General features: G+C 53.7%; 1 protein-coding gene across 1 annotated transcript; it reads right to left on the minus strand.

Annotated features, from left to right (window-relative positions):
* Positions 1 to 5,057: 5,057 nt before the first annotated feature.
* On the minus strand, positions 5,058 to 12,611 carry LOC144272861 (C-signal-like). The gene is made up of 6 exons (XM_077831193.1): positions 12,465 to 12,611; positions 11,900 to 11,951; positions 10,123 to 10,310; positions 7,425 to 7,583; positions 6,893 to 7,012; positions 5,058 to 5,301 (listed from the first exon to the last, which is right to left on the minus strand). Exons 1-6 carry the CDS (start codon positions 12,609 to 12,611, stop codon positions 5,188 to 5,190), a joined length of 780 nt encoding a protein of 259 aa, XP_077687319.1. The 3' UTR covers positions 5,058 to 5,187.
* Positions 12,612 to 17,215: the final 4,604 nt, after the last annotated feature.

Below are 17,215 nucleotides of genomic sequence, written 5' to 3' on the forward strand. Positions count from 1 at the left end.
CCGTCCTCATGGAGGACTAGGGCCCCAAACAGCCCCCCCCACATGGGGGCTGCGTAGGGCACCAAAATGGCTCGGGACGGCCCTGTGGTTTATGTTGGACAGTGGTAGGGCCGCATTCACACCCGTGACCCAATGGCATCCCAGGCGAGGAGCATCCTCGGCTCTCCCCCTCCCCGCATTTGTAAAACATTTGAATACCTAGATTTGTATTGCATTGGGAGCCCATTTCACGACTTTGATGCATGATTTGCAGGCATGAAGAAAAGGAGTACAGGCATGCGTTATCCCTGTCAGATAAGACAATACATTTGCTAACAACAAAAGCAGCACCCCGAGTCTGGTGCTCCCCCCAAGCCCAGCACTCCAGGCAGTCACCTGCATTGCCTGCCCCTAAATCCGGCCCTGCCTCCAGGCCAGCCCAGAAATCTCGCCCCAGCCTTCATCCCACAGGCCATTCCAGGAGCACACGGGGCTCCTGCTCACATTTTCCCCCGGAGTCCTTGCCAATGGCAGGTCCTGTGCCCCATACTCACAGGGCGCAGTGCTCTGCTCGGGAGCCGCCCCAGTGAAATCCAGCGAGCTCCTACCCATGTGAAGAGGGGCAGCCTCTGGGCTCCAGAGGCCATGATGGTTCAGCTCTGGAATATCAAATCAAACTCCTCCCTGGTGCCTCTCCGCGTCCAATGCCCTTACCCCAGACACGAGTCTGGCCCTGTCTGTCTGACACGGTGCTGGGCCCAGCTGAGCCTGGGCCCTCCTGGCTTCTGGGCCTGCTCTAGAATGATGGCGCAGCACAGGGGTGTGGCAGCAACCTAAAAGCCCTGTTGGGGAGGAGCAGCCGGAGCACCTGCGACTCTGGGTGGGGGTGGCAGTCTGTTATGGCAGGGCAAGCTGCGACGCACGGCATGGGGCATGCACAAGAGGGATACACAGATCCTTTCCTCTGATGGGGTGGCCATGTGCTAATATCCGCAGCCCCAGGGCGGTCTCCTTGGGATAAAGCCGCCATAGCTGCTCCTACCCCCTCCACCCTACAACTGGCCCAGGACACATGGCTGAGGGAAGGGGAGTGTGGCTGTAACAGCCCCCGGTGCAGAGCAGCCCCAGGACGGGGGAGGCCCCCAGAGGTGCACTGAGGGTCCCACCAACCTCATGTCTCAGGTATTGAACTTTGTCACCCACAGGCCCCTCTGACCGTTGAGTGCAGCTTGCAGGACATCCTGGGCGTGCTGGCCGGCCTTTCGCAGGCAACCACTGCGGTGTTCCTGGACGGGGAAGGGAAGAGCCTGCCCTGGTGAGGGGACTCCTGGCCAGCAAGCTCCAGCAGACCTGGTCCCCTGAACAGCATCCCTGTGCCACCTTCTGAGCTAATGGTCTGTCTTCCCTGGCCGTGGGCGACCCCCCGCATCCCCTGCTCTGCTTCGGTCATGCTCAGCCTCTTGGCAAAGCTCTCTGCTCCCGCCCCATGACACACTATGCGTCCTTATGACATTTCTCCTTCTTCCCTGCCCCCGCTGTAGCCACAATTCTCCCCCCACCTGCTTGCTACCCATTTCCTCTTGGATTAATTACCCTCATGAACTGTTTGTATCAGTGTAGCGCCTCCGAGCCCCAGTCCTGGCCCAGGACCCCGCTCTGCTGGGCACTGTACAGTCACCAAACAGAGAGACACCCCAAAGAGCTTCCAGTCTCTCTGTGAGACAAGAGACAGTGGGTGGGGGGTACAGATAGACCGATGGGGGGTGTACTAGAAACAATGACTCGCTATTGGCCAGCATGACAGGCCAGGCTCTCAGCTCACCAGCAGCCTAGCCCTTGTCCAGTGCCTGGCGGCATCGCAGCACGGGAGAGTTTCAAGGGGGGATTGGAAGGAGGGACCGGTGCGGATGTTTGCAGGGAGCTCTTCCCAAGCACGAGGGGCAGCATGAAGGTGAAAATTCACGAAGTGGCCGGGAGGCTGGCAGAGGGGAGTGACGACAGCTTGATGGCAAAGGAGAGACGATACGGCGGGTGGGGACAGGCCATGACCGAGGGGGAGCCGTGGACGGATGCAAAGAGAGGGGTGACGGTCTCAGAGCGCCAGGCTAGGAAAAGGATCTTTGCAGCAGATTCTTTCTGGATCTGAGCAGGGCGAGATTACACTGGTCCCATTTCCATCCGTTGAGCCAGGCCAAGGCAGAAACCCTTTCCTCCCCCACTTCTTCTCCTCACTTTCTGCTCCTTGTCAGTTAATGATGCTCCCATCCGTTGCTGTGCCCGCTAGGAGCAGGGAGTATCTTTGACCTGCAGCTTTCTCTCGCCAGCCTGTGTCCCATGTGGCTGGACCTTGCAGCTCCCCATAATACCCGATGCAGCCGCAAGTCACCAGCCCAGGAGCTTGTCACCCTGCCCCTCAGGTTCAGCAGTGCTCTGGTCACATCTCCCAGCAGCCTTTCTCCAGCCGGCCAGCCTGGGCCCAGCCCATGAGCTTTGCTGTCCCTGCCTCACCTCTCTTCATGTCCCAGCTCACTCTGCATGGGCACTCTCCCCTGTCTAATCATCTCCCCACACCCACCATTTCCCAGTGGCCCTGCCCACCTGCCTTTTCCCTTTTATTTCTGCTCGTTTGTAAAGCCGGCCAATCGCACCTCTAGGCACACCTGTGCCCAGTGACTCGCTGAGGAAGGTGACCCGGTGCCAGCTAAAACAAAATCCCCTCCCAGCTCCCTCCTGCCTTCCCAGTCCCCCTCCCTCCCCCCACTCTGGGACTCAGCGGCTCCAAGTCACACCCTGGTCCTCTCAGGTGCCACTCCCTGGCGCTCTCTTCTGCAGCTCTATCAGCCTGGTACCCCTCCGAGTCTCTCTCTCCTTCCCTTTTCCAAATGCTGGAGCCCTTTGGGGGCTCATGGTTTTCTCAGGCCCTAGCACAGCTCCCATCCTCCCACCTGGCTCTCCGTGGGCAGCAGGCTGGCTTTGGTGGGTGGTTATTGGTGTGTCCCTCTTCGGGGCCCAGAGCCACCCCCAGTCAGTTGGATGTAGCTGCTGAAGAGCACACTCGGCGTGTCCGTCCTCCCTTTTCCCACCCGTCCCCCTGTTCAGCGTCTCGGTCTTGTGCCTCGTGCTGTTTTCGGAGGGACGAAGCCCATACATTCTGCCCACAGCAGTGGCCTCTCTAGCCCATCTAGTCATGTCCCTGCGGTTGCCTCGGTGCCCCCATGGCTGCGTGGGGTGTTGCTATGGTTACAGGTGGATGCGGCTCTTTTCAGAGCTGGAGGTGGGGAGGAATCTTGGTTTGAGTGCCCCTCTCCCAACAGACCTTCCTGCTGCCCGGTGCTGTGTGGGGAGCCCCTGGCTGCGTCCCATGGGTTTGGGCCATGTGCTTAGTTCCACCTTCATAGAATCATAGAATATCAGGGTTGGAAGGGACCTCAGGAGGTCATCTAGTCCAAACCCCTGCTCAAAGCAGGACCAACACCAACTAAATCATCCCAGCCAAGGCTTTGTCAAGCCTGACCTTAAAAACTTCTAAGGAAGGAGGTTCCACCACCTCCCTAGGTAACGCATTCCAGTGTTTCACCACCCTCCTAGTGAAAAAGATTTTCCTAATATCCAACCTAAACCTCCCCCACTGCAACTTGAGACCATTACTCCTTGTCCTGTCCTCTTCCACCACTGAGAATAGTCTAGAACCATCCTCTCTGGAACCCCCTTTCAGATAGTTGAAAGCAGCTATCAAATCTCCCCTCATTCTTCTCTTCTGTAGACTAAACAATCCCAGTTCCCTCAGCATCTCCTCATAAGTCATGTGTTCCAGTCCCCTAATCAATTTTGTTGCCCTCCGCTGGACTCTTTCCAATTTTCCCACATCCTTCTTGTAGTGTGGGGCCCAAAACTGGACACAGTACTCTAGATGAGGCCTCACCAATGTCGAATAGAGGGGAACGATCACATCCCTCAATCTGCTGGCTATGCCCCTACTTATACATCCCAAAATGCCATTGGCCTTCTTGGCAACAAGGGCACACTGCTGACTCATATCCAACTTCTCTTCCACTGTAACCCCTAGGTCCTTTTCTGCAGAACTGCTGCCGAGCCATTCGGTCCCTAGTCTGTAGCGGTGCATTGGATTCTTCCGTCCTAAGTGCAGGACCCTGCACTTATCCTTATTGAACCTCATCAGATTTCTTTTGGCCCAATCCTCCAATTTGTCTAGGTCCCTCTGTATCCTATCCCTGCCCTCCAGCGTGTCTACCACTCCTCCCAGTTTGGGTCTGTGATAACTTTGTAAACAATTGGTTAGGATATTATTCTCAAGCCTCCCCAGGAAAGGGGGTGTAAGGCTTAGGGGAATATTTTGGGGGAATAGGAACTCCAAGTGGTCCTTTCCCTGATTCTTTGTTAAATCACTTGGTGGTGGCAGCGTACCCTCCAAGGGCAAAAAGTTTGTGCCTTGGGGAATTTTTACCCTAAGCTGGTAGAAATAAGCTTAGGGGGTCTTTCATGCGGGTCCCCACATCTGTACCCTAGAGTTCAGAGTGGGGAAGGAACCCTGACAACACCCTTGCCCCCTGACCACCACCCCGAACTCCCCTGCCCTCTATCCAACCCTCCCTGCTCCCTGCCCCCTTACCGCGCTGCCTGGAGCTGCAGCTCTGCAGCTGTGCTGCTCGGCCGCCCAGAGCATTGCGCCGACGGTGCAGTGAGATGAGGCTGCGGGGGAGGGGGAACAGCAGGGGAGGGGCCAGGGGCTAGCCTCCTGGGCCAGGAGCCGGGCAAGAGGGTCGCACGGGCCCAGGCCGTAGTTTGCCCACCTCTGCTCTAGAGGCATCCCTGGTCCTGCCCCTGCCATTCGCTGGCTCCCTGCAGCCCGCTATGTCTCTTGGACTCTTTGAAACCAGCCTCCTGACTACCTGGCTCCTGCTGCCCTCTGGGTGCTGGGCTGCCCTGATCTCACTTGCCACGGTCCTGGCACTGGCATAGCCCCAGCGTTGGGAGTCCAGCCTTTCTGCTCTGCTGGGCATAGCTGGGTTAGCACTTGCCCAGCTTTCAGGCTGACTAATTGCTACAAAACCAGCCTGTGGCTGCCAGGCCAGGCCAGGCAGGGCTGTTGCGTTAGAACAGTGGGTTTATTAAGGACACCTGCACGGCTGACGGTGCGGTCACTGGAATGACCTGGTCCAGGGCTCCTGTTGCTGGCCGGGGAGCGTCTCACCAGGGAAGAACTTTCCCTTCCCAGTCCACAAAGGCCCCGTTGTCCTTCTCGGAGAGTGTCGGGAGCACATTCAGGATCCCTCGGACACTCATGTCAACCGTCAGTGGGACCTGCGGGGGGCAAAGAAGAGTGAGGGGGAGAAGCCTGCCCTGGGGCTGGCCCAGGACACCAAGGGCCCAGGGGCAGGGCCAGGATCTGGGACAGGATCTCAGCAATCCCATTCTGCCCTCGCTGGCAGTGAACGGGGAGCCAGGTCGTGAAGACAGACGACCAGCTCCAGACGACCATGGCACCAGCAGCCCCGGGAAGCAACGCCCAGGACACAGCATCAGAGACGCCAACTTTCGTTGGCACCAGTGGGTGCTCGCGCCCCACCCCCGGCCCCGCCCTGAATCCATCCCCCCCTGCCCCTATTGGATCCCTCCTCAAATCCCTGCCCTGGCCCCGCCTCTTTCCCAAGCATGCAGCGTTCCTCCTCCTCCCCCTGCAAGCGCTGGGAGGGAGTGGGGAGAAGCCGGACACGGCGGCGCGCTCAGGGGAGGAGGAGAAGGTGGAGGTGAGCTGGGAGGGGTCGGGGTGGGGAGCTGCCAGTGAGTGCTCTGCACCCACCAATTTTTCCCCGTGGGTGCTCCAGCCCTGGAGCACGCACAGAGTCGGCGCCTATGCACAGCACTGACTCTCCAGGGAGCTGGGTTGTCATAACTATAAAGGGAAGGGTAACCACCTTTCTCTATACAGTGCTAGAAAATCCCGCCTGGCCAGAGGCAACCTCCTGTTACCTGTAAAGGGTTAAGAAGCTCAGCTAACCTGGCTGGCACCTGACCCAAAGGACCAATAAGGGGACAAGATACTTTCAAATCTTGGGGTGGGGGGAAGGCTTTTGTTTGTGCTCTTTGTTTACATGGTTGTTCTCTCTTGGGACTGAGAGAGGCCAGACAGAAATCCATCTTCTCCAACCCATCCTAAGCCAAGTCTCCAATATTGCAGCCAGTAGAGGTGAGCCAGGCAAGGCGGATTAGTTTATCTTTTGGTTTATGTGAATTTTCCCTGTGTTAAGAGGAAGGTTTATTCCTGTTTTCTGTAACTTTAAGGTTTGCCCAGAGGGGGATCCTCTGTGTTTTGAATCTGAATACCCTGAGAAGTATTTTCCATCCTGATTTTACAGAGATGATTTTTACCTTTCTTTTTTTTTTAATAAAATCCTTCTTTTAAGAACCTGACTGATTTTTCCATTGTTCCAAGATCCAGGGGTTTGGGTCTTTGATGATTTTGAAACCAATTGGTTAGGATTATTCTCAAGCCTCCCCAGGAAAGGGGGTGTGTAGGGCTAGGGGGGATATTTTGGGGGAAGACATCTCCAAGTGGGCTCTTTCCCTGTTCTTTACATGCTTGTTTAACACGCTTGGTGGTGGCAGCATACGGTTCAAGGACAAGGCAAAGTTTGTACCTTGGGGAAGTTTTTAACCCAAGCTGGTAAGAATAAGCTTACGGGCTCTTTCATGTGGGTCCCCACATCTGTACCCTAGAGTTCTACCTGACATGGATCCTGACAACTGCCTCACTGGGATGGGAGCCCCTAAGAGGTGTCATCAATATGGGGGGTGTGATAAGGGAACAGCCTCCAGCGTAACCATTCCCCCTACAATGAACATCTGCTCATGACATGAGGCTGCACCTGGCCTCTCCCAGCGAGGCACCTACCTGGTGGGAGGCTGAGCTCCCCATGTCAGTCTGCACCCAGCCAGGATGGACAGCAATGCTCAGGATCCCGTCTCCGCCATACCCCAAGGACTGGCACTTGGTGAGCATGTTCAGAGCAGCCTGTGGGTGAGACACCATGAGCAGAGAGAGCAGCGTGTGGGGAGATCAGGGACCCACCCCCAGGAAAAGGTGAGCAAGGGGGGCAGCTGATGCAAGCTGCAGCGTGTGAGTCTCTCCTTGGGGATGATCAGCATGTTACTGAGTCGCCACCTCTCACTGCACCGGGCCCACGTGTAGGACCCAGAGTCCTGTTCCAAGGTTTGGGCTGTGGGGTCAGGTGACCAAGCATCATGTGACCCGGAGGCAGTGCTTCCCATAAGAGGGAGCAGAGTGAGACTGGCCTGAACGCTGGCCTGACAGGTAAAATCTGGGGGTCAAACCAGGGGGGCAAGAAAGACTTTTCTTTCCCCTTTGCTGTAGCAGAACACAGGGAACCAGCGTGAATTCGTGCCCTGCTGAGCGCACCCCCTACCTTGCTGCACCGATAAGAGATAACTTGCCCCAACTGCCAGGCAAAGGGATTCGTGATGGAGCCGCCCACACTGGACATGTTGACAATGGCCGCCTTGCTACAGCTCAGCCCTGGCTGGGGGCTTCCCTGGGCAGCCTTCTTCAGCAAGGGCAGGAACGCCTGGCAGGCGGGGAGAAAAGAGCACCCACAGAGTCAGCTCAGGAGAAAGGACCCACACTCCTCTTTTCACCAGCAGACTCTGACTTGAATTGAAGTGGGTCCAGCTGTTGCCCAGCTGCGGCGCAGCACCGCCTGTAACACCTCTGGTGGGCTGGCCCCCTCAGCCTGCTGCTCCTGGGCCATGCTCTCTCCCTGCCCCTCCAACTTGTTCATAGCCTCCTCAGCCCTGTTTTAAAGGCTGGTTTCTCTGAGCTGGGTAATCCCGTTCTGCCCTTGCTGGCAGTGAACGGGGAGCCAGGTCCCAGGCCAGGGCTTACAATAGAAAGTGGGTGAAAAGGGCTGCACCCCTGAGAGACAACCTAAGCCCCAGTGGAGACAGCATGAGGTCAACAGAAGAATTCTTCCATTGCCCCAGCTACCGCCTGCGAAGCAGTGGATTTATTACAGCAACACAAGAACCCTTTCGGCACCACTGTCGTGTTTCTAGTGTAGACACAGCCAATCATACACTGCTTCCCTTCCTTAGAGCCCTGCACAGAGTATCTTGTGGGATTGTACACACCCTCTAGACCCGGGGTTCTCAAACTGGGGGTCAGGACCCCTAAGGGGGTTACAAGGTTATTACATGGAGGGGTCACGAGTTGTCAGCCTCCACCTCAAACCCCGCTTTGCCTCCAGCATTTATAATGGTGTTAAATATATTAAAAAGTGTTTTTAATTTATAAGGGGGGGGTCGCACTCGGAGACTTGCTATGTGAAAGGGGTCACCAATACAAAAGTTTGAGAACCCCTGCTCTAGATGCTAGACAGAGGCCTCAACTCGCTGACATGGAAGTATTTCCCCCTATAATACACTGAGCTGTACTCACACAGGATACTGCAGAAGTCAGGTAGGATGGTCAAATACCAGCAGCTTTGGCCTAACTCTGCTTCCATCCAAGTCAATCGGAGTTTTAGCACCGAGGTATTAAGAACCTAGTTAGGCCAAAATAATTTACTTCTTCAAATCCTACTTAGTATAAGAGTAAAAGCGAAACTTGTGGGCATATCCGGTATAAAATAGTCCACCTATGATCAGAGCTAAGACAGCCTCATCATTAGCTGCCTTGTCCAATACCTGTCCCTACAGAAGGCTGGTGGAAAAGAAAGTACCTCGTATCTAGATGTTAACAAAGAGATGCAAATACACACTTCAGGGACAACTTAGCACAGTGTAAGGTTGGGATTTAAGTGCCCAACTCTCATTTACTGTCAATGGGATTTGTGTGCCCAACTCCCTTAACCACCTTTGAAAAACCCAGACCTAGTGTATAGAGATAGAGCAGGCTAGTCCAACAATCACATGAGTGTACAGATAAAAGACATGGGAACGATGCCATGGGGAACTAAGGGTGCAGGAAAAGTTGTAGTTATATTTATCTGCTGGAGCAATAATAAGTGACCGTATCACTGAAGAGCATCCTGTAAGGCATGTGTCCAGTGGGGCACAGCTAAGGTTGTATGGGCAGCCTTAACCTCTGATGAATTGCTCTTCATAGAATCATAGAATATCAGGGTTGGAAGGGACCTCAGGAGGTCATCTAGTCCAACCCCCTGCTCGAAGCAGGACCAATCCCCAATTAAATCATCCCAGCCAGGGCTTTGTCAAGCCTGACCTTAAAAACTTCTAAGGAAGGAGATTCTCTTGTTTGGAATGTCTTTCCCACTCTGGCTGGGGACGCTGATTGTCACATTCTGATTGGCTGGGTCACACCCATGCACTAGCTCCAAAGAGTGACCACTTGTGACCTCCTCCCCAAAAATCGTTTACACTCATCACTGCTCCCATGCTGTCCAGCGGGGTGTCCTGGGCTCAAATGAGAGGGTCAACAGCAGCTGCATGGTGAAGGCAGGTGACAAGAGGCTGCTGTGGGATGGGGGGAAGGAGAGGGTGGGACTGGGGGAGAAAGGGAAAGAGATTTGAAGTGCCCCCCTCCCCTGCCCTGGGAGCTGGTGCCTGGAGCCTTAAAGCCTCTTTAGACCCAATTTCTAAATGGTTCAATTTGCCAAATCCAGTTCCTGACACAAAGTGCCTTGAAAAGGGCTATAAGCCCTGTGGTGGAGCTGAAAGGGCAGCAGCTGGGGGATGAAGGGTCCAGAAAAGCTTAGACAGAAACTAACAAGCAAGAGCAGCATGCGGCACTGGAAGGAACCCTGGTCTTACTATGCTTGCCAGCCATTCTATTTTGGGAGTATTTGTCATAGTGGAAGGATACAGTAGAGAAGCATCAGCATCCTTTTCTCTAGGGAGATGGCCTCTACTGTGGGGGCTAGACTCTTGGCTCAGACCCCACCGGAGCAGGGCTAGGGGCTCTAGGTCCGTTTCTCGGATGGTTACAGTCCCATAATGCACCTGACACGTACACTGTGATGAACACACACCCGCCAGGTTGGCTCATTGGTCCAGGAACCAGAGCCCTGGGGGGAAGGGAAGCGTTCTAGCCTAAGCAAAGCCAAACCCCAGTGTAGCTGGCGACGTGCCCTCTGTTGGGGCCCTTACCTGGCTCACCAGGAGAGGTCCCGTCACGTTGGTTGCATACACCAGGGACATGTCCTCCGGTGTCTCAGACTCTAGTGTGTTCAGCCTCAGTATCGCAGCGTTGTTTATCAGCAGATTCAGCCCCGAGCCTTTCAGATGCTCCTCAACTCTGGCTGCTGCCGCCTTGATGCTGGCTTGGTCCGTAACTTCTACAGAGACAGAGCAGGGGGTTCAGGGGCCTGGTTCCTCTGCCCTGTAGCTAACCCCTCTAGCCAGACACAAAGCCCAGGCTGCTCCACAGAGTCATGCTAAGATCTCGGGAGATGGCAACCACAGCTAGCCGGACCTGAGTCGAGCCATGGCAAGGGCAGGGCGGATTGCGTGGAAGGCAGAGCGTGAAATCGGGGCACCAGGGATCAGCCGGGCGATTGGAAAGCAGTGCAGCCGTGTGAGTGTTAATGGGGCGGGGGGAAGGGCATGTTGAAACAACAGGATCTTCCCACTGGTGAGCAGGATTTGAAAGCTGCCATCGGAGCTCTGGCAGGCTTGCCCTCGCCATCCCAGGAGCCAGCCTGGGGGCGCCCAGCGGGCGCGCTTGTTTGGCAGCGGGTGAAACACGCCGATTTTCCCTTTTAAAAAGTGACTGCCGCATTTTTTTTACCCGAACCGTCAGCAGCATTTTTGGGTTACTGGAAAAGCTGGTTCGACGCTCAATAGCCATTTCGATATGTCCCCGAAAACATCAGACAAGCCAATCGGATCCCCCGAGGGCGGCTGTGACCCTGTGTGCGAAGTCACTACGCCACTCGCTCAGATTTGGCCCCGCTCCCCACATCCTCGGTCATGTGAGCAGCACTCTAAGCACCAGCGGGATCAGCAGTTGGTCCCAGAAGATCCAAGGCATGGCCAGCCCAGCCACGGTGAGTGCACTGTATGGCTATTGACTGGGCCTGGGGTGCCCCCCAGGAATTTGGGCCCTGGCCATTGCCATAGTTTATCTGGCCCTGGCAGGATCCCTAGGCTGGGATTAGTTCCCACTATCCCATCCCGTGAGAGGCATCCCTGAGGCTAGCAGAGCTGCCCAAAGGGCAGCCCCGTTCATGAAATTGATTCCCTGACTCCAAAGCTTCAACTACCTGAAGGGGGGTTCCAAAGAGGATGGAGCTCGGCTGGTCTCAAGTTGCAGTGGGGGAGGTCTAGGTTGGATATTAGGAAGCACTGGAATGGGTTACCTAGGGAGGTGGTGGACTCTCCATCCTTAGAGGTTTTTAAGGCCTGGCTTGACAAAGCCCTAGCTAGGATGATTTAGTTGGGGTTGGTCCTGCTTTGAGCAAGGGGTGCGACTAGATGACCTCCTGAAGTTTTTTCCAACCCTGATCTTCTATGATTCTATGAGTCTATGAAAGCAAATCTGCCCCCGATAGAGAGAGGCCCGTTCAGACCCAAACCAGCCAGGCTCATACATGGCACAGGCAGCCCCTGACTCTGAATCAAAATCATCCCTTCCCTGCCAATCTGGCACACGGGGCAATCTGCAGATACCAGGAACTTCCTGGGCCTCCTCCTGACAAAGCCCGCAGAGCCTGAGTGGGACGTGGGAGACCTGGGAATCGCTCTACTGAGACGGGTGAGCGCTAGGCACCCTCCCCTTCACTAACACCTAGGCAAGACTAACACTAACAGTGGCTCCCAACAAGGCAAGGAACAGGAACACGGAGACAGGGAGACAGGGAATGGGAAAGAATGGGACCCAGAGCAAGGGAACCTCATCTCTCTGGGTCCAGGGCAGGGCACCCACCTAGTGCAACAATCATCAGGTTTGGATGCCTGGATGCCAAGGTCTTTAATTCCTGAAAAAGAAAAAAGTCAATGATTATTGACAGAGCCCCCAGCGATGGTCAAGCCGGGCATAGTCCAGGTCCCTGCTGCTACCCAGGACCAAGTAAATATCTCATTGCTTTGACGCTGCAAAGCTCCCATGCGCAGGGTCCAGCCCTGGCTTTCGGGGTCTGCAACAGGGGTCTGCATCCTGAGTCTTTAAAACGCCATCATCTAGCCCAGTGCAGTCCAGTCAGGGACACGTTTCCTTGTCCCCTTTAGGACACAGGCACAAACCCGCCTGTGCTCCCTGCTCTCTCCCTCAATGCACTCCGCTAGCTTTGCATGTGTCCCGTGCAGAGCTCGTCCCCAGCCAGCGTAGCTGCCTTATGCGCCAGGGAATGTCAGCCTGGAGCAGTGTCTGGAATCCCCTCTTGCTTGGGCCTGTTGCTTTTGGGTCCAAGTGCTGAGAGGCTAGAAGCCCCTCACTTAGATTCCCCCACCCCAGGTACAGCTAATTCCATCTCGCCTCACCCCATTCTCACCTGTGCTTGTGCTCCCTCCGGATCCCGGCAGGTCGCAAAGACCCACTCAGGTGGGTTTGATTTCCCCAGAAACTGCTTGGCAAGCCCCAGGCCGATTCCCCGATTGGCCCCAGTCACCAGAACGCTGCGGACATTAAAGCCAGCCATGGTCCCTTGCCTGCCTCTGCCCCAGCCGACACTGCCTCTGCTCAGTGAGAGCTGGGCTAGCTGGACCCACTTCCCCTGCATCTGGGGTTACCAAATCCTTGATCCTAGCCAGGGACTCCTGGCTACAGTCCAGGCCTGGCCTGTGCAGAGTAAATCAACAGAAGCCCAGCGGAGGCTCCCTGCAGGGGTATGGGAGTCATCATGGATTGGAGGAGCTCCCCAGAAGGGCGGAGCTGTGAAGTGCAGAAAAGGAGATGACAAGGGGGGCAGGCTGATAGGAAGCTATGGGGATGGGGTGGATTCATGCAATTTTGGAGGGTGACTTTTCAACTGGGCAGGGTTTGCAATCTCTCACTGAAGTGATAAGAATTTGAGCAAGTTAATATTCAACATGGTGAAACTCATTCTCCACCCCCCTGACTTGGTTGAGCCCAGTGGCACCTAGAAGTGGCTTTCAGGGGTTGTGGACTGTAGTTTGACACAGTAATGATCTGTTTTAAGGTACCTGCAGTGTGAGAACCCTACATTTGATTGCCCCATGAAGACTGTGGACAACACCCAGGCTGTGCAGCACACTCCACACATGTCTTTTGAGGGTTATTTATTTTGCAGGATGTTTAACCCTTTCTAGCCATGCGTCACGCCTATGAACTAAATTCTAAAGGAACTCTTTGCAACTACAAAGCTCACCATCTCTGCTATGAATCTGCGCCTAAATGAATTGAACTCATGTCTGTATGTATATTGATCTTTTAACCATACTTTCTCTCTTTTGTTTTTAAATACATTTTAGTTTAGTTAATAAGAATTGGCTGTAACATGTATTTGGGTAAGATCTGGAATATTCAATAACCTGGGAGGCAATGTGTCCGATCCCTTAGGATTGGTAGAACCTGTTCTTTTATATGGTGAAATAAGATTTTCAGAAATCATCATATTTGACTTAGGTACCTGGATGGAGGCCTGAGGGTGGATCACTTTAAGGGAACTGTGTTGTTTGTACTTCTGAGTAACCAATAAGGTAATAAAGAAGCTATTTTATGCTGTCTTGGTAAATCTAAATATTGGAATATCCACCAGCTTTTTGGGAACTGTCTGCCCCATTCTTTGCAGTTCACCCTAATTGCGTGACCACAGCTGGCTCCCCACTAGGACCCCAGTCACAATAGGTTATAGTCCAATGTCCAATATCATATTCAGGGCAGACCAGTCAGCACTGGGATCCCAATCTTGTGGCTTAAGCTTCCCCTGCATTGACGCATCGAGCAGATCTGAGATGACAGAATCAGGACCCAACGGTCGATTATACAGTTTTCTAGCATACACTTGACCGTACAGTTATGGGTAAACAATAGGCTTTTGATGTAACCTTTTGCTTTCAAAACACCACAGTAATTCGTTACACAAATTAACATAGGGCAATTTATCCATTAGGCAGTCTATCATAAACTTCAAAGAGACATATAGACAATGACATTACTTCATCCAAGATTCATCTAAATGTTAGGTTTCAGAGTAGCAGCCGTGTTAGTCTGTATTCGCAAAAACAAAAGGAGGATGTGTGGCACCTTAGAGACTAACAAATTTATTTGAGCATAAGCTTTCGTGAGCTACAGCTCACTTCATCGGATGCATTCAGTGGAAAATACAGTGGGGAGATTTATATACACAGAGAACATGAAACAATGGGTGTTATCATACACACTGTAAGGAGAGTGATCACTTAAGATGAGCTAATACCAGCAGGAGAGCGGGGGGGGGGGGGGGAGAGGGGAAGAAAACCTTTTGTAGTGATAATCAAGGTGGGCCATTTCCAGCAGTTGACAAGAACGTCTGAGGAACGGGGGAGTGTGTGTGGGGGGAAATAAACATGGGGAAATAGTTTTACTTTGTGTAATGACCCATCCACTCCCAGTCTTTATTCAAGCCTAAGTTAATTGTATCCAGTTTGCAAATTAATTCCAATTCAGCAGTCTCTCGTTGGAGTCTGTTTTTGAAGTCTTTTTGTTGTAATATTGCGACTTTTAGGTCTGTAATCGAGTGACCAGAGAGATTGAAGTGTTCTCCGACTGGTTTATGAATGTTATAATTCTTGACATCTGATTTGTGTCCATTTATTCTTTTACGTACAGACTGTCCAGTTTCCCCAATGTACATGGCAGAGGGGCATTGCTGGCACATGATGGCATATATCACATTGGTGGATGTGCAGGTGAACGAGCCTCTGATAGTGTGGCTGATGTGATTAGGCCCTGTGATGGTGTCCCCTGAATAGATATGTGGGCACAGTTGGCAACTGCAAGGATAGGTTCCTGGGTTAGTGGTTCTGTGGTGTGGTATGTGGTTGCTGGTGAGTATTTGCTTCAGGTTGGTGGGCTGTCTGTAAGCAAGGACTGGCCTGTCTCCCAAGATCTGTGAGAGTGATGGGTCGTCCTTCAGGATAGGTTGTAGATCCCTGATGATGCGTTGGAGAGGTTTTAGTTGGGGGCTGAACGTGATGGCTAGTGGCGTTCTGTTATTTTCTTTATTGGGCCTGTCCTGTAGTAGGTGACTTCTGGGTACTCTTCTGGCTCTGTCAATCTGTTTCTTCACTCAGCAGGTGGGTATTGTAGTTGTAAGAATGCTTGATAGAGATCTTGTAGGTGTTTGTCTCTGTCTGAGGGTTGGAGCAAATGCGGCTGTAGACAATGGATCATGTGGTGTGATCTGTAGAAGCCCTCTACACCAACATTCTACACAAAGATGGACTACAAGCTGTCAGGAACGGTATCCCCGATAATGTCACAGCAAACCTGGTGGCTGAACTTTGTGACTTTGTCCTCACCCATAACTATTTCACATTTGGGGACAATGTATACCTTCAAATCAGCGGCACTGCTATCGGTACCCGCATGGCCCCACAGTATGCCAACATTTTTATGGCTGACTTAGAACAACGCTTCCTCAGCTCTCATCCCCTAATGTCCCTACTCTACTTGCGCTACATTGATGACATCTTCATCATCTGGACCCATGGAAAAGAAGCCCTTGAGGAATTCCACCATGATTTCAACAATTTCCATCCCACCATCAACCTCAGCCTGGACTAGTCCACACAAGAGATCCACTTCCTGGACACTATGGTGCTAATAAGCGGTGGTCACATAACCACCACCCTATACCGGAAACCTACTGACCGCTATGCCTACCTACAAGCCTCCAGCTTTCATCCAAACCACACCACACGATCCATTGTCTACAGCCAAGCTCTGCGATACAACCGCATTTGCTCCAACCCCTCAGCTCAGATGGGGGTAGGCAGTAGTCTACATTATTTGGAAAGAGGTACACAGCCTAAAAAGTTTGAAAGCCTTAAAGGACTAATGCATTAGAACTGCCCCTGAGAGGGCTGGGCAGTACAGGACATACGTTTCTGAGGAGAGTTCAGGACTGGGGGTGTGTTGGGGTCACCCTGCAGGCAGACCTAGCGCTAGGCCAACTAAGCAATTGCTTTGGTCACCAAGCAGCTCCAGGGGCCCCCATTCACATTTTTAGTATGTGTTTGGGGAGGGGATATTCCTGCGTAGGGCCCCCACTGGACTAGCACCACCGAGGCTGGTGAGAGCCAGGGTGTGACTGGCAGGCTGCAGTTACACAGGTACATCTGGGAGTGACGTGCATGCTGGCGGCTGGCTGGCTGTGAGCAGCCCAGGTTGGAGGCTACCACAGCAAAGCATTTTGAGGCAATGAGGTTGCAGAGCAGGGGTGGTACAGCCCCTTGGTGGTCTGGATTTCACCCCGGTATGTCGAAGCCCAATCTGACCTCTTCCCCCAGCCCCCTGCCCTCCCCTGCCTCACATGGGCAGCAGAACGCAGGGGCGGCACAAGGCCTTCGAGTGGGGTGTTGAAGGGAGCAAGGTGGAGGGGAGGACAGCCATTCAGTGCCCAGAGGAGGTGAGTGTAAGGTTCATGGAGGAGGCCAGTGCATCTGTGATTGGTTATCTGATCTCTTCCTCCCCACCCTCCATCTGGGCTCCAAAGAGAGGACAGGTGCCCTGGAGGGAGGAGGTGGGCAGTTGAAACCTGCCTGAGAGCAGAAGAGGCAAGAGACAGCTGCAGAGAGCTGCTTGGGAGGCTTGGCGGAGAGAGCTGGGTTCAGACAAGTTGACACAAAACCGTTGGAGGAAACTGACCCAGGCTGGGGCCCTGCTGAGTGGAGGTCCCAGGCAGTGGCCCCTGGGCAAAAGGGAGGATCCAGGTTGGTCAAGGAAAGCCAAGGCTGGGGGCAAGGGGACAGGTGTGTCCTGGGCAGGGCGGGGGAGTAAAATCGGGGGGAGCTCTCTTGTGGGAGACTTGCCGTGGGGGCCAGGGTGAAGTCAGGAGACTGGCCACTGTCCGGCAGGGAGGCCTAAAGAGGTGGGACCCAAGGAACTGGGAACGCAGCACGGCTGTGAACACTGCGGGGGGAGACCGGGAGGCACTGGCTTTGAAAAGGAGAATGGGAAAATTGTTGTACCTTTATATGGTTACCATGGGTTTGTCGAGAATAGTTTTACTGCCAGGGTTTTGCTCCTAAGTGCCTAAATTGCTACTGACAATGAGATGTAGGCGGCCCCTGAATCAGC

Source organism: Eretmochelys imbricata, chromosome 12 (assembly GCF_965152235.1).
Source record: "Eretmochelys imbricata isolate rEreImb1 chromosome 12, rEreImb1.hap1, whole genome shotgun sequence".
In the NCBI taxonomy this organism is placed as follows: Eukaryota; Metazoa; Chordata; order Testudines; family Cheloniidae; genus Eretmochelys; species Eretmochelys imbricata.

Coding starts and splice junctions, on each gene's coding strand:
- LOC144272861 (XM_077831193.1), bottom strand. CDS start 12,611: ATGGCTGGCTTTAATGTCCGCAGCGTTCTGGTGACTGGGGCCAATCGG. Junction 11,952..12,464: donor CGGAGGGAGCACAAGCACAG/GTGAGAATGGGG, acceptor TTTCTTTTTCAG/GAATTAAAGACCTTGGCATC. Junction 5,302..6,892: donor GGAGCTCAGCCTCCCACCAG/GTAGGTGCCTCG, acceptor TGCCCCCCGCAG/GTCCCACTGACGGTTGACAT.